This window comes from Gymnoscopelus microlampas (genome assembly GCF_963454915.1).
Source record: "Gymnoscopelus microlampas genome assembly, chromosome: 22".
Lineage (NCBI taxonomy): Eukaryota > Metazoa > Chordata > Actinopteri > Myctophiformes > Myctophidae > Gymnoscopelus > Gymnoscopelus microlampas.
The window spans coordinates 6,676,234-6,703,360 of record NC_139959.1 but is presented as its reverse complement, the minus strand read 5'-3'; the positions used below and the strand labels follow the sequence as shown (position 1 = coordinate 6,703,360).

General features: G+C 42.5%; 2 protein-coding genes across 4 annotated transcripts; both read left to right on the top strand.

Moving 5' to 3' along the window:
- The first annotated feature begins 7,880 nt into the window (after nucleotides 1–7,880).
- Nucleotides 7,881–13,251, top strand: LOC311038799 (uncharacterized protein). 2 transcript variants are annotated; one of them, XM_084048406.1, is made up of 8 exons: nucleotides 7,881–8,087; nucleotides 8,697–8,874; nucleotides 10,237–10,368; nucleotides 10,649–10,762; nucleotides 11,450–11,584; nucleotides 11,874–12,007; nucleotides 12,125–12,173; nucleotides 12,585–13,251. In XM_084048406.1, the coding sequence occupies exons 2-8, from the start codon at nucleotides 8,716–8,718 to the stop codon at nucleotides 12,720–12,722; spliced, it is 861 nt and encodes a 286-aa protein (XP_083904532.1). In that variant the 5' UTR covers nucleotides 7,881–8,087; nucleotides 8,697–8,715; the 3' UTR covers nucleotides 12,723–13,251. The 2 variants fall into 2 exon arrangements, with proteins under 2 accessions (XP_083904532.1, XP_083904531.1); XM_084048405.1 differs by having other exon boundaries at nucleotides 12,573–13,251.
- Nucleotides 13,252–17,787: 4,536 nt separating this feature from the next.
- Nucleotides 17,788–22,925, top strand: LOC311038723 (uncharacterized protein). 2 transcript variants are annotated; one of them, XM_084048311.1, is made up of 8 exons: nucleotides 17,788–17,994; nucleotides 18,604–18,781; nucleotides 20,142–20,273; nucleotides 20,557–20,670; nucleotides 21,358–21,492; nucleotides 21,788–21,921; nucleotides 22,039–22,087; nucleotides 22,497–22,925. In XM_084048311.1, the coding sequence occupies exons 2-8, from the start codon at nucleotides 18,623–18,625 to the stop codon at nucleotides 22,632–22,634; spliced, it is 861 nt and encodes a 286-aa protein (XP_083904437.1). In that variant the 5' UTR covers nucleotides 17,788–17,994; nucleotides 18,604–18,622; the 3' UTR covers nucleotides 22,635–22,925. The 2 variants fall into 2 exon arrangements, with proteins under 2 accessions (XP_083904437.1, XP_083904436.1); XM_084048310.1 differs by having other exon boundaries at nucleotides 22,485–22,925.
- Nucleotides 22,926–27,127: the final 4,202 nt, after the last annotated feature.

Sequence of the window (27,127 nt, the reverse complement as noted above, 5' to 3'; positions counted from 1 at the left end):
TGTGCATTAGTATGAAAGTGTCCTTGAGCAAGACACTTACCCATTCAATCCAGGAATGCATCTGTGTCATTTTAGATTTTAGCTATAACCATTTTTTCTTACTTTGGCTATTCAAAAATAGCAGATATACAAGGTCAAAGCCGTGCTATGAGCTTGTAGATCTGCAATTCTTTTTTGAAATCATGAAAGTTTGAGAAAATCTTTGAATACATATCTTTTAAAGCGAACATTTGTAACTCAAATCTTTGCTTCTGGGGGTCCCTGGGACTAAATATTTTGAGATGGGGGTCTGCGACCAAATACTAATTTTGGGGGTCCTTGACATAAAAAAGCACCACTGATATAGAAACATAAGTTTTTCAGAAACCTGTTTATTTACAGATGAACACAGATTGTTTTCATACTGTTTTCACTGCCATCATAAATCGTGATCCATTTATATTAAGACAACAAGCTGCAGCTCTTGATCAGGTTCAAAATAATCTGCTGTTTTTTCTCTGTTGTATTAAACTGTGTATGTGTGTGTTTCTTTCTTTTATTTTGATAGGTGTTAAATAGTTCTACATTCTGATAATCTGAGTGTTTGGTCAGTAACATGGGTCTTCCTCTCTCTCCAGCTCAATATAAATCAGAAAATACATTTTCAGGTCGGGATACAAACTTCATCCGATCAGGAGAGATAACTCATACAGGATAAACAAGTGAAATTTGAAATGATTAAACAAGACAATGAATGAGCAGACACAACTGGAATTGGAACACAATCAGATTGAAGCCGATTGGATTAAATTGGTGACCCACCTGAAAATGTATTTTCTGCTTAATAGAGCACTAGAGAGACGGGGAGACCCCTGTTACTGGACAAACACTATACAGCACTGTTTTTGGAAACAAACACAGATTTACACAACATTCTTCTTTCTCAAGAGGCTGGCCGTAGCCACTTTACTATAAGTGAAGATTAGCAATACACTGGTACAGGTTGTGAAACAACCAAACTGTTGCAGTCAAAACACATAAAGAAGAACACACCTATGTGTTAACCACGATAATATGTGAATTATGTCTGTGTACCCACTACAATAATAATGAACTTCATTAGCATAGTGCTTTACAAAACAAAACCAGCAGAACATGGCAGGAAATATAACATAGAAGATCTAAAGGATAAGCTGGGATAAGAAGCAAACAAAACATAAAAAATCAATAAAGCAACCTAAAATAGGTTTACCTACAAGGCATTAAATAGGGTATATGAATTAATATAACTACTGATATATGTTTTGGAAGTTCACTGTGTAATTATCTAATTATGTACCTTGTATAGGTTTTACACACAGGGTAGTTTGCCAGTCTTTTGGCAGAGGTACAGCACTGGCTGAACAAACCCAGTGACCACAGTAATGGACAAACATATTTGTGCAGGTAATACAAGTGATACGAAGAGTCCTTGGGCGAAAACAATGACGACAACAGTCCAAACAAAGTAAGTTGACACAAATGACACCATGATCAGGCATATGATAGTGAAGGCTCTCTTCTTCATGCTGTTGTCCCTCTGCCTGTCCCTCCCCATCTCCCCTGGAACGGGTTGTTTCAGAGCCCTGAGAACAGCCAGACTGCAAAACAGCATCACTGACATGAAAAACAGACATTCGCTCACATAAACATAAAGCCTTATCTCGCTTCCACCCAACAGCATGAATGTTACCGATGCCCCGATGATGAGCAACCAGGCCAACGCAGAGCAAGCCACCCTGTACCTGAGAGGTTTGTACTTGAGGTAGAGCACTGGGTGAACCACTGCCATGAATCTCTCTATGCAGATACAGCTCTGGAAGACGGGACGCCCGGTGACCTGGAAACCAGTGGCGAAGGTTCTTACATGGGGTATTTTCGTGATAATATTGAGAAGAAGTAACAAGCTGAGGATGATCTCACTGACACTCAGATTGAGTGTGAGGATCTCTGAGGCCATTGTACCAGATGCTCCGGTTAATATCAGCCACAGAACACAGCCGTTGATGGGGACTCCCAGGACCAGGCTGATTGTTGTGCTGGTGATGGTTAAAATGTCATTGGTGCTGTAGACGGAGGACTCATTTGATGAGTTCATTTTCCTGGCAGCTTTGATTTGAACGTGCTCTCCGTTTTCACAATTCAGCAAAGTCTTTTATCGTAACAGACAAATGGAAAAAAAGGAGTAAAAGACAGAAACAAAAACAAAGAGAGAGAAAACACATTAATAAGAGTGTTGCTTCCACCACACAATTTCTATACCTGCACAATCAGAGACACTTAAAATATCACATAATACTATTCAAAAAAACAATATAATACTACTTATAAAACAAATGATTTTGTTCTTTAGTTTTTTTTACCCTTAAAACGTTAACGTTAATAAACTAAATTGCTATATACATTTCAAGTAATCTTATTATTAATAATAATAATAATAATAATCAAAAACGCAAACACATACATCATTTTAGATATATTTGCAATCATACCTTGACCTGTGAAGAACTCTTGTCTGTGTGCTCTTCTCTCCACACACGCGATGTGCCACCTGTTGGTGTGCTGCAGTGACTGGTTATACAAAATATTTTCATATTCTGGACATGGAAGTAATGTTCATGCATCATTAGCACACAATTTGAAAACTCTTCAGTGCAAAGAAAATATAGCCATCAGTCACAATCATAAAGCAGAGAGTTGCCCCATGATGATGAGTTGAAATATCAGAGATAAGAGTGACTTGAATTGGAGAAAAAAAATGAGATGATTTGAAACAGTGAATTTGTAGATGTAATGCTAGATAGTTACACTTGATCAGAAATGACAAAATAGAGGATCAGCCCAGTTTAGAAGGTTTTGGGGATGAAACAAGAGAGGCGAGGTTGAGATAAGAGAGGTTTGGACATGTGCAGAGGAGGGATGAGGGGTGCACTGGGAGAAGGGTGCTGAAGATTAGCCTGGCAAGAGGAGAAGAGGAAGGCCAAATAGTAGGTTTATGGATGTGTTGAGTCAGGACATGCAGGTGGCTGGAGTGACTGAGGAAGATGCAGAAAACGCGCATCACTTTTTTGGGCTGTGCGCAGCCAGGCTCTGTGGCTTGCCCAATACTCGCTGGTAGGCCCTCCTTCTGGGCCTACATTTGTACATCAGATTTCTCAATAAAGCTTGCAACATGTTGACTTTGTGACATCGTGCTCTTTTAATCTCATATGAATGATGTGCAGCCTCCGTAGCTAGTACAGGCACATGAGGTGACCAGTCACATGCACTCTTCTTCTGCCTACCTGTTCATTCTGGCTTCGGCTGTGCTGCTGTTGCTGCCTCTCTGCTGTCCGTTGCCTCGCCTCACTGTCTGCTGCTGCCCATGAAGTTTTGCAATATCCCACCGCCTCCCCGGCATCCACCTGTAGGCTCTGTTTCTAGATCCCCCTTTAGAGTCTTAATTACTTCCCTATAATTCTATTTGGCATATAACTTAACTGAAATGTTAATGCTTACAGGGAATGAATAGAGATCCCTTTTTGTTTGTCCCTTTTTGTTTGTGTTTGTGACAGCTGTTCTAATACACACAAAGGTGTGTACAAATTGAGACTCACATGTTTAGACTCCCATAATGAATAGTGAACCATTAATTTGTTTATTTAATTTGTTGCTGTGTTAGAATACAGATAATATTGGATTACAATTTTTGGATCGTTGAGCAAGACACTTAACCGCTATCTGTTCCCAATGAGTTCCTCTGCTGTCGGTGTGTGAATGTAATATGATATTGTGAGGTGCATTGTATAAAGGCGCACATTAGGCACATTAGTGCAAGTAACAGTGTAATGCAAAACAAGAATGTTTCACTAGGAAATACCAAGCCTTCGACAAAATAGGTTTAAGGTTTTATATTGAAAGAAACATTAGAGATACGAAGTGCGTAATGGTCGCCTAGGGGCACAGTGCACTGCACGCAAGCGTGGCGTAGCGTGCCCAGTCATCAGGAAACATGAATGAAGCCGTGCAAGGGGAACGCCTTCTTGATAAAACAGAATAGATATAAGAAGCTGAAGATAATTCCTTTAACAGGTCTGTTCATGAAAGTCCTTACGGTCTTGTTTCCAATGAGGGCCTGTGAGCAATTAGGGGTTAAGAGTCTTGCTCAGGGACAAATTTCATTTCGTCGACACATTTGCTGGCCTGGCCTGGAATCGTACCTGGGGCAACCAGGACCTCTGGCTCCCTAGGCGGGCTCACTAACCACTCAGCTATGGCCGCCCCTGACGATCTCACAGGCACTGAGATTGAGAGTGATGATCTCTGAGGCCATTGTACCAGCTGCACCTGTTAATATCAGCCACAGAACACAGCCGTTGATGGGGACTCCCAGGACCAGGCTGATTGTTGTGCTGGTGATGTGTACAATGGCCCCGCTGCTGTAGACGGAGGACTCATTTGATGTGTTCATTTTCCTGCCAGCTTTGATTTGTGATCTCTGTGATATTAACCCTAACCCTAATAAAACATAGTACTACCACTATGCTCTGGGGCTAAGCCCTTATCTTGTCAGGACCTAGCTCCGCCCCTGCCGCTAGACTTGGGAGGCCAAGGAAGAACCTCCACCCCAAATCATATCGTCCTGTTATAGAGCCACCATGAGGCTAACTTTTGCAAAACACATTGTTTGCTACAACTCCTACAGATTTTGTCCAAATGTGTCCACATTAACTATATAGAGATATGATCAAGATGTAACAGTCAGATGTTTCATATTCCATTTTGATTGGCTACAATTGGCTTCCAAAGTTAGCGGGAGTGGCCCGTTTTGCACAAAATGACACAACTCATGGACACAGCGTCCCATTGCAGTGAAACTTTGCACTCACATTCCCACTAGGCCAAGGAAAAACTGCCACCCTTAATTTTTGTAGTGGAGGTTCGGTGTTGTTGCATTTCGTGCAAAATGGGCCCCTCCTGCAAACAGACTGCTCGAAGATGCTACAATAAAGTAATTGAAGGGAGCTACAGTGTGCAAACTGTTCTTGCTTTTGATTTAGAAGAAAACCCAAAATAGTGGAACATTTTGTCAGGTGAAAATAGTCATGGCCTATATGGGGGCATATGGGCCAACAGAAAGACATAGAGACACACAGAGAGAGATAGAGAGACATACAAAGAGAGACACAGAGATACAGAGCGGGGGACAGAGAAAGAGAGGTAGGGGGGTGGGTTCCTTTAAGTTGAAAGCTTTCTGACCTGACTGTACTGAGTTAAATGCCAAGGACACATTACCTGATGGCATACACGCGCGCCTACACACACACACACACACACACACACACACACACACACACACACACACACACACACACACACACACACACACACACACACACACACACACACACACACACACACACACACACACACACACACACACACACACACACACAAGACACCTGATATTGCGTGAACTAATGAGTGAGCTAGTGTGCTTGTTCGTATTCTCTCTCTCTTTCTCTCTCTCTCTCTCTCTCTCTCTCTCTCTCTCTCTCTCTCTCTCTCTCTCTCTCTCTCTCTCTCTCTCTCTCTCTCTCTGTCTGTCGCTGTACCTCTGTAATTTTCTGTCTGTCTGTCTGTCTGTCTGTCTGTCTGTCTGTCTGTCTGTCTGTCTGTCTGTCTCTTTCTCTTTCTGTTAATCCCTCGCTCCATCTGTTCCCATCTGTCTTCTGATGTGAAAGAGGAGAACGCGAGAAACAAGAGCAAATAAGAACAGAGGGCAGGAAAGGAGGAGAGATGAGGTGAGAGGAAAGACCAGAGGCGAGAGGAGCAGTGCTGATGCCAAGTCCTATTCAAGTCTCCGTTGTCATGCCAGCTCATCTTGCTTTTCCAAACGGACACTGAGCAGGACCTCCCGCTCAGCAAGATGTGATGTTGGAACTAAATAGAACGCAGGTTGTTGACTCAAACTCGGGGGCTTGTTGTGTTTGCAGGCACACATAACAGACACGGTGTTCACTCTCCATTCCGACATCTCACCACTCCGACTAGTGGCTTCCGCGTGCGGTTAGGGTTAGGGTTAGGGTTAGGGTTAGGTATAGGGTTCGTCAACGTCGGAAAGGCGACATGTCGGAAAGGAGAAATGCACCCAACAGACACAGATGGAAAATGTACACAGGGACACCTCCAGCATTAATTTACCAGTGTTGAATTAACTCTCGGAGCGTACCAACTCATGTGTACACTCTCTGAGTTACAAAAGCACCCAATACGGCTGTTTTAAGAGCCACCCGCTCATTACTATTGAACCAAATTCCAGCTATATTAACACTCTACCCGCCGGGCCCGTAGCCTACGGGCCGATAAATCCAACTGTAAAGCGCCGATCCCGTAGCCTACGAGCCGTGGTGCTTTTTCCTTTAAAAAATAAAAAAAAACTTTTTTCAATTTTCTACACGGACCATTTCATTGTAACACCACCGGAAAGCCCTTATTTGGGATTCCGGTTTTGCCGATGCCGTCAGCCCTCATTCTAATGACGAAACTGAAACTCAATTTTCTCCTTGTTGTTTTCTTCTCCTCGTCGATCACTGTTTAACATAAACCGTTCTAACTACAACATGGAGGCACCGTTTGACACGCGTTCTTCAGTGGTAGAAGCAGGCAGATGTCTGCGATGTTTTACAAACAGTGCACGGCTCAATTTTAAGGATTTTAACAAGGTCTATGGCGACGTGAAAAAAACAAAAAACAACAATAAAACGTTGGCACTGGTGAGTACATTATGAGATTAACCTATGGCGGTCAATGTGTTAATATCTCGTTTAGCAAAATGAGTTCCTGATGTGCCTCTGCAAGGGCTTTTGTGTTGTCTTTCCTGTGTTGCATGGTTCCCGGTCGGTCGGTTGGAGCTGGATATGAATCAAGGAATCAACTGGCTGTCTTCAGGATAGAAGAACAACATCAATGCTGATTGGCTGTTGAGATGTGAATAGTGAAGCAAACGTCGCCACAGTTCGGGATTTTTCAGCAAGAGCGAAGACTCCGAAGCGACGAAATGCTTCATTTGTGTCGCCCTGTTCACCTCGTTCGCGCTGCTCGATGCAACGTTGCGCCAAGTTGCCTTTAACTCGACTTTGAATGAAATCGTACTGCATGAGCAAATATCTTTGCGTCGGTGTGAACACAGATTTCCCGTGCAGAATCTTTGCCTTCAAAGTAAAAGTATAGACATCAACACTAACCGTGTAATTGAAGTTGTATTTTTGACTTTTACTTTTATAGACCCGAAGTAATATTCCTTGTTTAAGCTGACTTTACATTGACGTGCCCGCTGAGTAGCCTTGTGGTTATAGAGTGTGTGCCCTGAGATCGGGCGGCCGTGGCCGGGTCACAGTAACGTTTTTGACCATGTCTTATTATCAAGTTTTAATGTTACTATTTTTACTATTTTCTTTTCATTATTACTATATTATAATATGACATATCCTGACTGTTAGCCTTTTGGTTGCTTGTGGTCTGTCACATGCTAACACGCATTTAATACATAGTTGTAAGTATATTATGGATTGAAACACAATTATAACAATGATATTATTGTTAATGTTAATGAGGTTCATATCCATAAAGCTTCAGTGTGTTTAATTCCCAGTGAAACCAAATACCAGTGAGTGACACAGTCAGCTGTGTGTGTGTGTGTGTGTGTGTGTGTGTGTGTGTGTGTGTGTGTGTGTGTGTGTGTGTGTGTGTGTGTGTGTGTGTGTGTGTGTGTGTGTGTGTGTGTGTGTGTGTGTGTGTGTGTGTGTGTGTGTGTGTGTGTGAGTGTGTGTGTGTGTGTGTGCGTGTGAGATCCAGTTGTCCTCAAATAGAGATGTCTCTGTGACAGCAGACACAGTGGTGAGAGAGGAGGGGTGCTGGATGGCAACAGAACAGAGTAATTATAGTTTGGAAACATCCGTTAGTTTTAGTTTTACGAGTGCATAAAGTAGTTTACGTTTTGGGAATGGACTCGTTTTAGCTGAGTTCATATTCGGTGGTAGTTTTTCAGGTATTATGAGGAAAGCCTTGATTTATAGAAGCTGAAACAGGTAGGATGAAATATTGCATGACGTCATATATGATTTACACAGTAATTTATTATTATTTATTAATTATGAAATGTCCCATATGGAGTCATTTTCTGGTACACCGAAAGTAAACCTAAATTAGTTTGCATTCACTTAGCTAGCTTTCTTTTTCTTTTCTTTTTTTCTTTTTCCCCTTTTAGTCTTTGTGGTGGAAGAAGTAAGCTACTCAGATTTTTTTACTACAAGTAAAAGTAGCAATACCACAATATTAAAATACTGTTAAGTAAAAGGCCTGTATTCAAAAGTTTACTTCAGTAAATGTACAAAAGTATTGGCATCAAAATATACTACTTAAAGTGAAAGTAGTAGTAGTTAAAAAATGGTCAAACCTTTTTGAAAGTACAAAATAGCATGTACGACTTTAATGTTAATGTTTTGTACTAATAATCAAAATCTACAAAGTAACATGTAACTCAGTTTATCCTATAATTGTAGTGGAGTAAAAAGTACAACATTTGACCCTGAGATGTAACGGAATAAAAGTATGAAGTATTGCAAAAATGTAAAAAAGTATGCTTAAGTTAAATACTTGAGTAAATGTACTTTGTTACTTTCCACCACTGGTTTTAGTGGAGTATAACAAGCGTAGATGGGAGGTAGAGTGTGTAAGGAGCGGGGGACAGAGGACAAGGAGGAGGAGGAGGAGGAGAAGAGGAGGACACAGAGAGGAGACGAAGGCTTGCTGAGACGACAAGCTGTCAAACAGTCTGGATACACAGTCCTCAATCTGGCACGGAGAGGGTTAAAGGTTGGCATTGTAGATGTTGTTGTTGTTGTTGTTGTTGTCTCCGCCTGGTCGAAAGGCATGGCGAGAGAGTGTGTTTTGCACCCTGTCCGTCCGTCCGTCCGTGTGTCCTTCTGTCTGTGAACAGCTAATCTACGGCATCGTTGGCCCGGTCGCTGCGAAACTGTGCACACACACTCCCTGGATGCCAAAGCAGAACCTCTGCCCCAAATTTTTCAGATCAGCCTGTTATAGCGCCACCTTGAGGTCAAGTTTTGCAAAACAATTTGTTTCATGCAAAACTGTGCACACACACTCCCTGGATGCCAAAGCCGAACCTTTGCCCCAATTTTTCAGATTGGAGGCCGATTTTTGCAAAACATTATTTTTTTATATTACTCCTACAGATCACGCAAATCGGTACACAGTATCTCTATAGTCATGTGATCAACATGGATCTGTCCGCACATTCCCACGAGGAAGAAATACCACTTGAAAAATTCCAAATCAGCCTCATGGTGGCGCTAAAACAGGCCGATTCGCTGCACCGATCTGCGTGAAACTTTGCACGCACTCCTCGCCACTAGGCCGAGGAAGAAATGCTGCCCTTTTCACATTGGCCTGTTATAGCGCCACCAGCAGGTCTAATTTAGCAAAACACATTTCTGGAACAAAATGCCTCAAATCATGAATGCAGTGTCCGATTGCCGTGAAAGGCCTAAGAAGAAATGGCACCCCCAGAGCCGCAGGAAGGGTGGTGCGAACGGTGCGGCCGCACCGGGCCCCGCGCTACGGGGGGCCTCGCAAAAAAACGGGAACATTTTTTTTTTAACATGACACCCAACATGACACCCAACTTAATGTTTTGAGGGCAAAAATAACCGCAAATAACCACCCAAAACTCGGATATATCCAACAGAAACCGCAAAAAAATCGCGCGCGCGCGCTTCGCGCGCGCGCGGGTACTCCACGCACGCACGCGCGCTGTGCGCGCGTGCATGCTCGTCAACTCCGCACCGGGCCCCGCATTTCTCCCAGACGGCTCTGGGCACCCCTTTCATATTGGCCTATATAGCGCCACCATGGAAGCCATAATAACTTAGCAGGTTATGACCTGGTGGAGACCTGTGCGCACTTTTTCTAGTTGTTACTGTTTTGTTTAATAGTTAATGCGTGTATCATAACCGTGTGTGTGTGTGTGTGTGTGTGTGTGTGTGTGTGTGTGTGAGTGTGTGTGTGTGTGTGTGTGTGTGTGTGTGTGTGTGTGTGTGTGTGTGTGTGTGTGTGTGTGTGTGTGTGTGTGTGTGTGTGTGTGTGTGTGTGTGTGTGTGTGAGTGCGTGCGTGCGTGCGTTCATGCGTCTCGACATGTGTGTCCATGTATTCAGGAGACTCCAGATGAATTATATGCAGTGAGTGAAGTGCAAAAGTTGAATCTGTCTGTCAACCTGTTGAGGAAGCTTCCTTCACATCTGTCTCTGCTGTCCAACCTGATGGTCCTCAACCTCTGGGGAAACCAGGTGACTGGTTCTAAACTAACCTGTTTCAACCTTCTGGGTTGAAGCAGCCATGTGACTGGGAACACTGCTCAGTGCTCTGCTATTGTGTTATTATTGTCATTTTGTTAAATGATTCTATATTTGATCCCTGAATCTGTTAATCCTAAATGTTGCTTCTCTCGCGCTCTCGCTCTCTCTCTCTCTCTCTCTCTCTCTCTCTCTCTCTCTCTCTCTCTCTCTCTCTCTCTCTCTCTCTCTCTCTTCTCTCTCTCTCTCTCTCTCTCTCTCTCTTTCTCTCTAGCTAACCAGTCTTCCTGTAGAAATAGGTCAGCTGACCAGACTGAGGGTCCTGTTTGTTTACAGAAACCGACTGACTGACATACCAGAGGAGCTCGGAGGCTGTACACAACTGGAGGTACGACTAACTAGACTGTGATTATGTGCCTTGCCTTTAAGCAACTCTCTATCTTCTCTACCCACTCATCCTCAGTTACAGCTCCACCAAATGGAGACCCAGAAACTGGGGTATTTCCCCGCCCTCTAGGGAGGTAAACTGTTCTCTTCTCTGTGGAGGTGTAGACACATCACCAGCAGAACTAGTTGCTTGGCTTGACAGTCTCTCAATGTCAGTGTTTGATCTGACGGTCTCCGAATGTCAGCTTGGACCTGTGACATCTCCCGTAATCAGTGCAGTTCCTCCTCCATGGCAGTCTCATCACAGTTCAAGGGAGCACCACCAGATGGCGTGGATGCACAGTTTGTTGTCAGTCCACTGAGGGGGTTGTATTAGGTGCTGTTCTTTAAAATCAATTAAAACATGAAAAAAGGTTAAATCAACTATGCTGCTACTGAACATTCAATATAATGCACAGTTCTCCAGCCAACCCAAGACGAATCATGTGGGCCATTGTAAAGCTGAATTGGCATATATATGGGCTCTGGATTTGCTATACTAGAGACCCTAGGTTTAATGTACTACTTTGATTCCCCAAAAGCAAGTGTTAAGTCTAGGTGAACAAAGAAGCTTGGTTTTGAATAAAAACATTTCTAAAATTCTAGTGTAGGTACTTATGTATCTCCTCTCCTCTCCTCTCCTCTCTAGGTATTGAGTTTAGGTAACAACCAATTGGTTTCTCTTCCCTCCTCTCTCTCGTCTTTGAGTCGCCTGAGAAAACTGGACCTGAGTCACAACCGGCTGGAACAACTTCCTGTCTGCATCTACAGCATGAAGACTCTGGTACACACACACACACACACACACACACACACACACACACACACACACACACACACACACACACACACACACACACACACACACACACACACACACACACACACACACACACACACACACACACACACACACACACACACACACACACATATTTTCCACAAGCACCTGCTTACATTCTCTCTCTCTCTCTCTCTCTCTCTCTCTCTCTCTCTCTCTCTCTCTCTCTCTCTCTCTCTCTCTCTCTCTCTCTCTCTCTCTCTCTCTCTATCTCTCTCTCTCTCTCTCTCAGGTCTTTCTCCATCTTGGTAATAATGCGTTGGAGAACATGTCAGAGAACATCCACACACTCTGTGAGCTGAAGATCTTCATCCTGGAGGGAAATCTACTTCACTCTCTACCCAGAGCTATCGGCCGTCTCACCAGGTCTGCCACGACCCCACTATACTATTATAATGCTTTAATGTCATTTCATGAATTCAATTTGATTCAAAAAATGATTCCATGTTTTGTTTTTCATGTAATTCATTTCCTGTGCTGTAGGCTGGAGTTGTTAAACATAGACTTTAATGACATTAAAGATCTTCCTCAGGTAAGATGTTTTTTTGTAAGCTAAAGCTGGCAGCATTTTCCCCAAAAAGTTGAATTGTTTTTAGGCTTCAGCAGGGCTTGCTCAAACTGGTTCAGTTTTGGCGGTTCATATACCTGCGTCTAGTCATATATGAAGCATTTCTCATCGAGCCCAAAATATGCAAAAGCATGGCAGTGAGAAAAAAAACACATCACTGTGCCTTAACCCCTCTGCTGCACGGCCGCATCAACCCACCTGCCCCAAATCAAGTGTGTGTGCGTGTGTGTGCGCGTGTGTGTGTGTGTGTGTGTGTGTGTGTGTGTGTGTGTGTGTGTGTGTGTGTGTGTGTGTGTGTGTGTGTGTGTGTGTGTGTGTGTGTGTGTGTGTGTGTGTGTGTGTGTGTGTGTGTGTGTGTGTTAGGAGATGCTTCAGTTGTGTTGTCTGGAGAGGGTGGCGTGCCATCCTTTGGATAAAGGACTTCACGTTGTCCACAACCCGCTCATCAAACCAATCAGAGACGCTCTGCAAGGAGGCCTCAAGGGTCTCTGCAACTACCTGAAGAACTCATAGACCCTCAACGTTTTCTACAAGAACACATAGACCCTCAACGTTCTCTACAAGAACACATAGACCCTCAACGTTCTCTACAACTAAAGGGAAAGGAAAGGGGAGACCTGGCTAATCCCAAAGGGCAAATTTGATTTTCAGCTTCACCCAGCTGATGGCTGCTCAGATGGTTCTGATGAGCGCAAGGAGAGGGAGCAGTTCGGGGTTAAGTGTCTTGCTCATGGACACTTCGACACATAACAGGAGGGCCAGGAGTTGAACCTGGTATCATCTGTTTCCCAGGCTGCCTTTCTACCCATTCAGCTGTGGCCTCACCAAGGGGGGGGGCTATATTAATAATGTTTAGTCATTGAAAAGCAATACCTCAATAATCAATAAACCTGCCATACAACAACTCTGAGGGACGTGGGCTTTTATAGTAAATCATTCTTAATGTCAAAACATGGTTTTATTAAACAATACTATTCCACAAGATCACACAAAATTATGAAAGTCAAGAATATGCAGTGAAAATAAAACAACATTCAGTGAATTATGGCTTATTATCATTGTGTTGTCTAATAACTTGGAATGAATATAACAATCAATGCATTTATTATTGCTTAATACCTTTGATCACAGAGTATATAAAACAAAATCCAAATACATATCTTTTCATGGTGAATACAAGGATGGGATCAGATGGTGCCAAAATCCAATTTATTAACAGGGGAAAGAAATGAGGGATAGAAAGTGGCTAGAGAGAGGAAAAGAGAGAATTTATTATTTTGATCTACACTCAATGAATTAAATGCCCAGTAACTGGGTTATTGGGCTTATTGGGCTGACCTGCTGATGAGCTGAGAAGCTCATCTGTAGCAGATTGCGTTGCAGCCAAGCTGGCTGTGATGCCAATTTACAATTAGCAATTTAGTCTTTTAGCAGATGCTCTTAACCAGAGTGACTTACAATAAGAGAGGTAAACATACAACAAATGCAGAGAGATAGTATAGTGTATAGCCTCAGTAAACTAGGATCTCGAGTAAACCAAGAACCTGTAGCGTCAGTCTAAACAATTTCTATGCAAAAAATGATCTGTGCTTTGAAACTAGGATACCAGAGGTAATCAATCAACCTAGCATCTGTCTAAATAACCTGCTATCAAAATGTTAACATTGTGGTCAAGAAGTAAGCCTAAGTAACACAAACGTGAGAAGAAATAACCATGGTAAGTCTGCATGGTCGTCATAACTAGGTCAAGATGAGAGTTGTGTCTCACGGATGTGACACAACATGAAGCACACTGGCCCTGGCATAGGCGTACCTCTGGACCTGTGAGTTGCAGCAATAGTATGGCAAACAGGGTTATGAGTGCCATTTTGAGCACTTGCGCCCCCTCTCAAGCACTTACAGCTGACGTCAATTAAGTCTGTGAGGTTCAGGGCTTGAGGGCTTAGGGATGACGTTGGAACTGAGCCAGTGTATGAGTAGCACTAAGTTGTGCGGTAGTAGTGGGAGCTGATGGTACAGTAAGTGTTGCACTCCACCACAGTAATCCACCTCCCTGGGGTCATAGCACATTGTAAATGGGATATAAACCCTTGTTCTCGGCTCATACAGACAAGCCTCCCCGACCTACGTTAGACCAAGAGATAATTTAGGCCTACAGTTTATGTCAGTGGTTCCCAAACGTTTTAGCTCGAGACCCAAAATAGATGTATGTATGTACTGTATGTACTGTATGTACTGTATGTATGTATGTATGTATGTATGTATGTATGTATGTATGTATGTATGTATGTATGTATGTATGTATGTATGTATGTATGTATTCATTCATTATGGAATTTCTTTTTAATTTATGAACAACTTTGGATGTTTTGTTTTTATTGAAATAATACATTTAAAAAAACGAAATATAGGAAGATGCAAATAAAGGGATATAGAACATTAACATACATTAAACCCCAAGTACTTAGACCCTATTATTAGAGTCACACAGTGATTGTTATGTAAAGTCAAGTGTGAATCTATGTACACGTCTGTGCTGTGTGCTCTCTGTGTGTGTGTGTGTGTGTGTGTGTGTGTGTGTGTGTGTGTGTGTGTGTGTGTGTGTGTGTGTGTGTGTGTGTGTGTGTGTGTGTGTGTGTGTGTGTGTGTGTGTGTGTGTGTGTGTGTGTGTGTGTGTGTGTGTGTGTGTGTGTGTGTGTGTGTGTGTGTGTGTGTGTGTGTGTGTGTGTGTGTTTGGGTGTGTGTGTGTGTGTGTGTGTGTGTGTGTGTGTGTGTGTGTGTGTGTGTGTGTGTGTGTGTGTGTGTGTGTGTGTGTGTGTGTGTGTGTGTGTGTGTGTGTGTGTGTGTGTGTGTGTGTCACTTAAAGTGGTCACTAGATGGCCTCCTAAGACTACAAACAAACTTAGGTTTTGCAGGCGGGCCCTCTTCTGTTTAAGATGCTAAAATCATCTATAGTGTTGCTAAAATCAGCTATTGTGTTTCCTCATAATTGTGGCTGCTGTTGCTCATTGGAGTGACGTGTTAACCATATTGATTATGGCAAGCTATGCCTCATAATGCATGTATGTCCCACCCATATTTGTCTATGAAAGTGCATACATCTCTCCACAATTAAAATAATCTCTTACTGAGTTCTCAACCGATTTATATGTTGTTATTACAAATGTCAGACTTAAAACTTAAATACAAATTAAACGACTCCTGATAAAACAACTTGACCCCTGACCCCTTGACCCCTATATATATATATATATATATATATATATATATATATATATATATATATATATATATATATATATATATATATATATATATCGATCAATCAATCAAACAAACAAACAATCAATCAATCAATCACAGCATGTTCCGTGACAGTGTTTAATTTGGAATATAATAACAACAATACAGCTTTAGCTATTGAAATAAAATTAAGGGGAGAAACACAATTAGAGGGCATTGTTCTGCAAATATAATAGAATGCATTCTTCTCCTTGGACAAGTTCAATATAATTGTGGGGAACCCCGGGTTATCGGCACATTAAGTTTTCTTTTGCTGGGAAAAATGAAACAAAAGATTGGACAGACAAGATACACAGTGGAAGACAGAATCTTAAAAACCTTGTCTCCCATCAGATGTCACTTGACCTTTCTGCACATAATGTCATAATGAAAAGTATGTGACTGTGAGAAAAAGGAATGAGTGATTATTATTAGGTAAGGGAAATGAGATGACAGTAGGAATGGAATAGGGCTGGGTTTGAATTCAGTTCAGATGGTCTCAGAGGAGAGAGGAGATACTGACAGTGTTCAAATGTACCAGTAACTCTGACAGAACGGTCCCCTGTGCCAGGTTTATAGTTACCCTATAATTACACTGCATGCATGGCAGAGTACTCTATACTTGTGTATACCAATTCCAATCCGGTTTCAGAACATCCCACTCCACTGACACATGTAGCCTATACTGTTTTTGATTGACTACATCAAACGTGAGGTAGACTCGGGCAAATTCTGCAGCATGGTCATGCTGGACCTCCAAAAGGCGTTCGACACCGTACATCATTTAATGCTACTGAATAAGCTGAAGGCGATTGGTTTTGATAGAACATCTGTAAACGAAACGGGATTAAATCCTACCTTGAGGGAAGAGAACAAGTGGTTGACATCAATGGAACCATGTCCTCGTCCCTCCTCCCAGTGAACTGTGGGGTTCCCCAAGGAAGCATACTAGGGCCATTACTGTTCCTTCTAACATTAAGGACATGAATGCAGCCTGTAACTGCAAATTGGTCTTGTTCACTGACGACTCAGCACTCATGGTCTCGGGCGAGTACAAAATGCAGGCTGAGGAAGCGCTCAGTTCCCAACTCAGCAAAATCCGTACTTGGCTTTCTGAGTGATAACAGACTGTCATTACACCTTGGTAAAACAGAATCCATCCTTTTTGGTTCCAAACATTCCCTCAGTAAAACGTTGGCACTGGTGAGTACATTATGAGATTAACCTATGGCGGTCAATGTGTTAATATCTCGTTTAGCAAAATGAGTTCCTGATGTGCCTCTGCAAGGGCTTTTGTGTTGTCTTTCCTGTGTTGCATGGTTCCCGGTCGGTCGGTTGGAGCTGGATATGAATCAAGGAATCAACTGGCTGTCTTCAGGATAGAAGAACAACATCAATGCTGATTGGCTGTTGAGATGTGAATAGTGAAGCAAACGTCGCCACAGTTCGGGATTTTTCAGCAAGAGCGAAGACTCCGAAGCGACGAAATGCTTCATTTGTGTCGCCCTGTTCACCTCGTTCGCGCTGCTCGATGCAACGTTGCGCCAAGTTGCCTTTAACTCGACTTTGAATGAAATCGTACTGCATGAGCAAATATCTTTGCGTCGGTGTGAACACAGATTTCCCGTGCAGAATCTTTGCCTTCAAAGTAAAAGTATAGACATCAACACTAACCGTGTAATTGAAGTTGTATTTTTGACTTTTACTTTTATAGACCCGAAGTAATATTCCTTGTTTAAGCTGACTTTACATTGACGTGCCCGCTGAGTAGCCTTGTGGTTATAGAGTGTGTGCCCTGAGATCGGGCGGCCGTGGCCGGGTCACAGTAACGTTTTTGACCATGTCTTATTATCAAGTTTTAATGTTACTATTTTTACTATTTTCTTTTCATTATTACTATATTATAATATGACATATCCTGACTGTTAGCCTTTTGGTTGCTTGTGGTCTGTCACATGCTAACACGCATTTAATACATAGTTGTAAGTATATTATGGATTGAAACACAATTATAACAATGATATTATTGTTAATGTTAATGAGGTTCATATCCATAAAGCTTCAGTGTGTTTAATTCCCAGTGAAACCAAATACCAGTGAGTGACACAGTCAGCTGTGTGTGTGTGTGTGTGTGTGTGTGTGTGTGTGTGTGTGTGTGTGTGTGTGTGTGTGTGTGTGTGTGTGTGTGTGTGTGTGTGTGTGTGTGTGTGTGTGTGTGTGTGTGTGTGTGTGTGTGAGTGTGTGTGTGTGTGTGTGCGTGTGAGATCCAGTTGTCCTCAAATAGAGATGTCTCTGTGACAGCAGACACAGTGGTGAGAGAGGAGGGGTGCTGGATGGCAACAGAACAGAGTAATTATAGTTTGGAAACATCCGTTAGTTTTAGTTTTACGAGTGCATAAAGTAGTTTACGTTTTGGGAATGGACTCGTTTTAGCTGAGTTCATATTCGGTGGTAGTTTTTCAGGTATTATGAGGAAAGCCTTGATTTATAGAAGCTGAAACAGGTAGGATGAAATATTGCATGACGTCATATATGATTTACACAGTAATTTATTATTATTTATTAATTATGAAATGTCCCATATGGAGTCATTTTCTGGTACACCGAAAGTAAACCTAAATTAGTTTGCATTCACTTAGCTAGCTTTCTTTTTCTTTTCTTTTTTTCTTTTTCCCCTTTTAGTCTTTGTGGTGGAAGAAGTAAGCTACTCAGATTTTTTTACTACAAGTAAAAGTAGCAATACCACAATATTAAAATACTGTTAAGTAAAAGGCCTGTATTCAAAAGTTTACTTCAGTAAATGTACAAAAGTATTGGCATCAAAATATACTACTTAAAGTGAAAGTAGTAGTAGTTAAAAAATGGTCAAACCTTTTTGAAAGTACAAAATAGCATGTACGACTTTAATGTTAATGTTTTGTACTAATAATCAAAATCTACAAAGTAACATGTAACTCAGTTTATCCTATAATTGTAGTGGAGTAAAAAGTACAACATTTGACCCTGAGATGTAACGGAATAAAAGTATGAAGTATTGCAAAAATGTAAAAAAGTATGCTTAAGTTAAATACTTGAGTAAATGTACTTTGTTACTTTCCACCACTGGTTTTAGTGGAGTATAACAAGCGTAGATGGGAGGTAGAGTGTGTAAGGAGCGGGGGACAGAGGACAAGGAGGAGGAGGAGGAGGAGAAGAGGAGGACACAGAGAGGAGACGAAGGCTTGCTGAGACGACAAGCTGTCAAACAGTCTGGATACACAGTCCTCAATCTGGCACGGAGAGGGTTAAAGGTTGGCATTGTAGATGTTGTTGTTGTTGTTGTTGTTGTCTCCGCCTGGTCGAAAGGCATGGCGAGAGAGTGTGTTTTGCACCCTGTCCGTCCGTCCGTCCGTGTGTCCTTCTGTCTGTGAACAGCTAATCTACGGCATCGTTGGCCCGGTCGCTGCGAAACTGTGCACACACACTCCCTGGATGCCAAAGCAGAACCTCTGCCCCAAATTTTTCAGATCAGCCTGTTATAGCGCCACCTTGAGGTCAAGTTTTGCAAAACAATTTGTTTCATGCAAAACTGTGCACACACACTCCCTGGATGCCAAAGCCGAACCTTTGCCCCAATTTTTCAGATTGGAGGCCGATTTTTGCAAAACATTATTTTTTTATATTACTCCTACAGATCACGCAAATCGGTACACAGTATCTCTATAGTCATGTGATCAACATGGATCTGTCCGCACATTCCCACGAGGAAGAAATACCACTTGAAAAATTCCAAATCAGCCTCATGGTGGCGCTAAAACAGGCCGATTCGCTGCACCGATCTGCGTGAAACTTTGCACGCACTCCTCGCCACTAGGCCGAGGAAGAAATGCTGCCCTTTTCACATTGGCCTGTTATAGCGCCACCAGCAGGTCTAATTTAGCAAAACACATTTCTGGAACAAAATGCCTCAAATCATGAATGCAGTGTCCGATTGCCGTGAAAGGCCTAAGAAGAAATGGCACCCCCAGAGCCGCAGGAAGGGTGGTGCGAACGGTGCGGCCGCACCGGGCCCCGCGCTACGGGGGGCCTCGCAAAAAAACGGGAACATTTTTTTTTTAACATGACACCCAACATGACACCCAACTTAATGTTTTGAGGGCAAAAATAACCGCAAATAACCACCCAAAACTCGGATATATCCAACAGAAACCGCAAAAAAATCGCGCGCGCGCGCTTCGCGCGCGCGCGGGTACTCCACGCACGCACGCGCGCTGTGCGCGCGTGCATGCTCGTCAACTCCGCACCGGGCCCCGCATTTCTCCCAGACGGCTCTGGGCACCCCTTTCATATTGGCCTATATAGCGCCACCATGGAAGCCATAATAACTTAGCAGGTTATGACCTGGTGGAGACCTGTGCGCACTTTTTCTAGTTGTTACTGTTTTGTTTAATAGTTAATGCGTGTATCATAACCGTGTGTGTGTGTGTGTGTGTGTGTGTGTGTGTGTGTGTGTGAGTGTGTGTGTGTGTGTGTGTGTGTGTGTGTGTGTGTGTGTGTGTGTGTGTGTGTGTGTGTGTGTGTGTGTGTGTGTGTGTGTGTGTGTGTGTGTGTGTGTGTGAGTGCGTGCGTGCGTGCGTTCATGCGTCTCGACATGTGTGTCCATGTATTCAGGAGACTCCAGATGAATTATATGCAGTGAGTGAAGTGCAAAAGTTGAATCTGTCTGTCAACCTGTTGAGGAAGCTTCCTTCACATCTGTCTCTGCTGTCCAACCTGATGGTCCTCAACCTCTGGGGAAACCAGGTGACTGGTTCTAAACTAACCTGTTTCAACCTTCTGGGTTGAAGCAGCCATGTGACTGGGAACACTGCTCAGTGCTCTGCTATTGTGTTATTATTGTCATTTTGTTAAATGATTCTATATTTGATCCCTGAATCTGTTAATCCTAAATGTTGCTTCTCTCGCGCTCTCGCTCTCTCTCTCTCTCTCTCTCTCTCTCTCTCTCTCTCTCTCTCTCTCTCTCTCTCTCTCTCTCTCTCTCTCTCTCTCTCTCTCTCTCTCTCTCTCTCTCTCTCTCTCTCTCTAGCTAACCAGTCTTCCTGTAGAAATAGGTCAGCTGACCAGACTGAGGGTCCTGTTTGTTTACAGAAACCGACTGACTGACATACCAGAGGAGCTCGGAGGCTGTACACAACTGGAGGTACGACTAACTAGACTGTGATTATGTGCCTTGCCTTTAAGCAACTCTCTATCTTCTCTACCCACTCATCCTCAGTTACAGCTCCACCAAATGGAGACCCAGAAACTGGGGTATTTCCCCGCCCTCTAGGGAGGTAAACTGTTCTCTTCTCTGTGGAGGTGTAGACACATCACCAGCAGAACTAGTTGCTTGGCTTGACAGTCTCTCAATGTCAGTGTTTGATCTGACGGTCTCCGAATGTCAGCTTGGACCTGTGACATCTCCCGTAATCAGTGCAGTTCCTCCTCCATGGCAGTCTCATCACAGTTCAAGGGAGCACCACCAGATGGCGTGGATGCACAGTTTGTTGTCAGTCCACTGAGGGGGTTGTATTAGGTGCTGTTCTTTAAAATCAATTAAAACATGAAAAAAGGTTAAATCAACTATGCTGCTACTGAACATTCAATATAATGCACAGTTCTCCAGCCAACCCAAGACGAATCATGTGGGCCATTGTAAAGCTGAATTGGCATATATATGGGCTCTGGATTTGCTATACTAGAGACCCTAGGTTTAATGTACTACTTTGATTCCCCAAAAGCAAGTGTTAAGTCTAGGTGAACAAAGAAGCTTGGTTTTGAATAAAAACATTTCTAAAATTCTAGTGTAGGTACTTATGTATCTCCTCTCCTCTCCTCTCCTCTCTAGGTATTGAGTTTAGGTAACAACCAATTGGTTTCTCTTCCCTCCTCTCTCTCGTCTTTGAGTCGCCTGAGAAAACTGGACCTGAGTCACAACCGGCTGGAACAACTTCCTGTCTGCATCTACAGCATGAAGACTCTGGTACACACACACACACACACACACACACACACACACACACACACACACACACACACACACACACACACACACACACACACACACACACACACACACACACACACACACACACACACACACACACACACACACACACACACACACACACACACATATTTTCCACAAGCACCTGCTTACATTCTCTCTCTCTCTCTCTCTCTCTCTCTCTCTCTCTCTCTCTCTCTCTCTCTCTCTCTCTCTCTCTCTCTCTCTCTCTCTCTCTCTCTCTCTCTATCTCTCTCTCTCTCTCTCTCAGGTCTTTCTCCATCTTGGTAATAATGCGTTGGAGAACATGTCAGAGAACATCCACACACTCTGTGAGCTGAAGATCTTCATCCTGGAGGGAAATCTACTTCACTCTCTACCCAGAGCTATCGGCCGTCTCACCAGGTCTGCCACGACCCCACTATACTATTATAATGCTTTAATGTCATTTCATGAATTCAATTTGATTCAAAAAATGATTCCATGTTTTGTTTTTCATGTAATTCATTTCCTGTGCTGTAGGCTGGAGTTGTTAAACATAGACTTTAATGACATTAAAGATCTTCCTCAGGTAAGATGTTTTTTTGTAAGCTAAAGCTGGCAGCATTTTCCCCAAAAAGTTGAATTGTTTTTAGGCTTCAGCAGGGCTTGCTCAAACTGGTTCAGTTTTGGCGGTTCATATACCTGCGTCTAGTCATATATGAAGCATTTCTCATCGAGCCCAAAATATGCAAAAGCATGGCAGTGAGAAAAAAAACACATCACTGTGCCTTAACCCCTCTGCTGCACGGCCGCATCAACCCACCTGCCCCAAATCAAGTGTGTGTGCGTGTGTGTGCGCGTGTGTGTGTGTGTGTGTGTGTGTGTGTGTGTGTGTGTGTGTGTGTGTGTGTGTGTGTGTGTGTGTGTGTGTGTGTGTGTGTGTGTGTGTGTGTGTGTGTGTGTGTGTGTGTGTGTGTGTGTGTTAGGAGATGCTTCAGTTGTGTTGTCTGGAGAGGGTGGCGTGCCATCCTTTGGATAAAGGACTTCACGTTGTCCACAACCCGCTCATCAAACCAATCAGAGACGCTCTGCAAGGAGGCCTCAAGGGTCTCTGCAACTACCTGAAGAACTCATAGACCCTCAACGTTTTCTACAAGAACACATAGACCCTCAACGTTCTCTACAAGAACACATAGACCCTCAACGTTCTCTACAACTAAAGGGAAAGGAAAGGGGAGACCTGGCTAATCCCAAAGGGCAAATTTGATTTTCAGCTTCACCCAGCTGATGGCTGCTCAGATGGTTCTGATGAGCGCAAGGAGAGGGAGCAGTTCGGGGTTAAGTGTCTTGCTCATGGACACTTCGACACATAACAGGAGGGCCAGGAGTTGAACCTGGTATCATCTGTTTCCCAGGCTGCCTTTCTACCCATTCAGCTGTGGCCTAAGGGGGGGGGCTATATTAATAATGTTTAGTCATTGAAAAGCAATACCTCAATAATCAATAAACCTGCCATACAACAACTCTGAGGGACGTGGGCTTTTATAGTAAATCATTCTTAATGTCAAAACATGGTTTTATTAAACAATACTATTCCACAAGATCACACAAAATTATGAAAGTCAAGAATATGCAGTGAAAATAAAACAACATTCAGTGAATTATGGCTTATTATCATTGTGTTGTCTAATAACTTGGAATGAATATAACAATCAATGCATTTATTATTGCTTAATACCTTTGATCACAGAGTATATAAAACAAAATCCAAATACATATCTTTTCATGGTGAATACAAGGATGGGATCAGATGGTGCCAAAATCCAATTTATTAACAGGGGAAAGAAATGAGGGATAGAAAGTGGCTAGAGAGAGGAAAAGAGAGAATTTATTATTTTGATCTACACTCAATGAATTAAATGCCCAGTAACTGGGTTATTGGGCTTATTGGGCTGACCTGCTGATGAGCTGAGAAGCTCATCTGTAGCAGATTGCGTTGCAGCCAAGCTGGCTGTGATGCCAATTTACAATTAGCAATTTAGTCTTTTAGCAGATGCTCTTAACCAGAGTGACTTACAATAAGAGAGGTAAACATACAACAAATGCAGAGAGATAGTATAGTGTATAGCCTCAGTAAACTAGGATCTCGAGTAAACCAAGAACCTGTAGCGTCAGTCTAAACAATTTCTATGCAAAAAATGATCTGTGCTTTGAAACTAGGATACCAGAGGTAATCAATCAACCTAGCATCTGTCTAAATAACCTGCTATCAAAATGTTAACATTGTGGTCAAGAAGTAAGCCTAAGTAACACAAACGTGAGAAGAAATAACCATGGTAAGTCTGCATGGTCGTCATAACTAGGTCAAGATGAGAGTTGTGTCTCACGGATGTGACACAACATGAAGCACACTGGCCCTGGCTGGCATAGGCGTACCTCTGGACCTGTGAGTTGCAGCAATAGTATGGCAAACAGGGTTATGAGTGCCATTTTGAGCACTTGCGCCCCCTCTCAAGCACTTACAGCTGACGTCAATTAAGTCTGTGAGGTTCAGGGCTTGAGGGCTTAGGGATGACGTTGGAACTGAGCCAGTGTATGAGTAGCACTAAGTTGTGCGGTAGTAGTGGGAGCTGATGGTACAGTAAGTGTTGCACTCCACCACAGTAATCCACCTCCCTGGGGTCATAGCACATTGTAAATGGGATATAAACCCTTGTTCTCGGCTCATACAGACAAGCCTCCCCGACCTACGTTAGACCAAGAGATAATTTAGGCCTACAGTTTATGTCAGTGGTTCCCAAACGTTTTAGCTCGAGACCCAAAATAGATGTATGTATGTACTGTATGTACTGTATGTACTGTATGTATGTATGTATGTATGTATGTATGTATGTATGTATGTATGTATGTATGTATGTATGTATGTATGTATGTATGTATGTATTCATTCATTATGGAATTTCTTTTTAATTTATGAACAACTTTGGATGTTTTGTTTTTATTGAAATAATACATTTAAAAAAACGAAATATAGGAAGATGCAAATAAAGGGATATAGAACATTAACATACATTAAACCCCAAGTACTTAGACCCTATTATTAGAGTCACACAGTGATTGTTATGTAAAGTCAAGTGTGAATCTATGTACACGTCTGTGCTGTGTGCTCTCTGTGTGTGTGTGTGTGTGTGTGTGTGTGTGTGTGTGTGTGTGTGTGTGTGTGTGTGTGTGTGTGTGTGTGTGTGTGTGTGTGTGTGTGTGTGTGTGTGTGTGTGTGTGTGTGTGTGTGTGTGTGTGTGTGTGTGTGTGTGTGTGTGTGTGTGTGTGTGTGTGTGTGTGTGTTTGGGTGTGTGTGTGTGTGTGTGTGTGTGTGTGTGTGTGTGTGTGTGTGTGTGTGTGTGTGTGTGTGTGTGTGTGTGTGTGTGTGTGTGTGTGTGTGTGTGTGTGTGTGTGTGTGTGTCACTTAAAGTGGTCACTAGATGGCCTCCTAAGACTACAAACAAACTTAGGTTTTGCAGGCGGGCCCTCTTCTGTTTAAGATGCTAAAATCATCTATAGTGTTGCTAAAATCAGCTATTGTGTTTCCTCATAATTGTGGCTGCTGTTGCTCATTGGAGTGACGTGTTAACCATATTGATTATGGCAAGCTATGCCTCATAATGCATGTATGTCCCACCCATATTTGTCTATGAAAGTGCATACATCTCTCCACAATTAAAATAATCTCTTACTGAGTTCTCAACCGATTTATATGTTGTTATTACAAATGTCAGACTTAAAACTTAAATACAAATTAAACGACTCCTGATAAAACAACTTGACCCCTGACCCCTTGACCCCTATATATATATATATATATATATATATATATATATATATATATATATATATATATATATATATATATATATATATATATATATATATATATATCGATCAATCAATCAAACAAACAAACAATCAATCAATCAATCACAGCATGTTCCGTGACAGTGTTTAATTTGGAATATAATAACAACAATACAGCTTTAGCTATTGAAATAAAATTAAGGGGAGAAACACAATTAGAGGGCATTGTTCTGCAAATATAATAGAATGCATTCTTCTCCTTGGACAAGTTCAATATAATTGTGGGGAACCCCGGGTTATCGGCACATTAAGTTTTCTTTTGCTGGGAAAAATGAAACAAAAGATTGGACAGACAAGATACACAGTGGAAGACAGAATCTTAAAAACCTTGTCTCCCATCAGATGTCACTTGACCTTTCTGCACATAATGTCATAATGAAAAGTATGTGACTGTGAGAAAAAGGAATGAGTGATTATTATTAGGTAAGGGAAATGAGATGACAGTAGGAATGGAATAGGGCTGGGTTTGAATTCAGTTCAGATGGTCTCAGAGGAGAGAGGAGATACTGACAGTGTTCAAATGTACCAGTAACTCTGACAGAACGGTCCCCTGTGCCAGGTTTATAGTTACCCTATAATTACACTGCATGCATGGCAGAGTACTCTATACTTGTGTATACCAATTCCAATCCGGTTTCAGAACATCCCACTCCACTGACACATGTAGCCTATACTGTTTTTGATTGACTACATCAAACGTGAGGTAGACTCGGGCAAATTCTGCAGCATGGTCATGCTGGACCTCCAAAAGGCGTTCGACACCGTACATCATTTAATGCTACTGAATAAGCTGAAGGCGATTGGTTTTGATAGAACATCTGTAAACGGGATTAAATCCTACCTTGAGGGAAGAGAACAAGTGGTTGACATCAATGGAACCATGTCCTCGTCCCTCCTCCCAGTGAACTGTGGGGTTCCCCAAGGAAGCATACTAGGGCCATTACTGTTCCTTCTAACATTAAGGACATGAATGCAGCCTGTAACTGCAAATTGGTCTTGTTCACTGACGACTCAGCACTCATGGTCTCGGGCGAGTACAAAATGCAGGCTGAGGAAGCGCTCAGTTCCCAACTCAGCAAAATCCGTACTTGGCTTTCTGAGTGATAACAGACTGTCATTACACCTTGGTAAAACAGAATCCATCCTTTTTGGTTCCAAACATTCCCTCAGTAAGGTAAATGCAAATGATTTCAAGGTCAGAGTTGATGATATAGTAATCTCAAGCAAAGAAGACGTTACCTATTTGGGCTGTAGGTGAAAATTGAATCAAATACCACTGAAGTAGAAAAAGCAGCAATCCAAAATAAAGGATGTAAGACTGGCTCAGATAGACATTCTTATTTATTGGAATGCTTGACACGTTTCGGCCTCAGCCTTCCTTAGAGCAGATATAAAAACCTTTTAGATCTGCAAGAGCAAGAGCCAGTATTGCATCCTTTATTTCGGAGTGGCGATTTTTCCACTTCGGTGGTATTTGATTCAAGTTATACTTATTAGCTGAGCAACCTCTGCCTAAACAAAAAGGCATCCAGAGGAAGCGCACCTGTTGTGTCAACAATTTGTCACAGACATGCTGGGCAAGTCTTGCCACGTACATATTTGTCCATGTATGGATATATTGATGACGCCTGGTCGTGACTAACAACACACTTGCTGTACTAAAATCACTGCAAACCACAGCATCTTGGTACTTGTCTCACAGCCATTGCTTTACTACCAA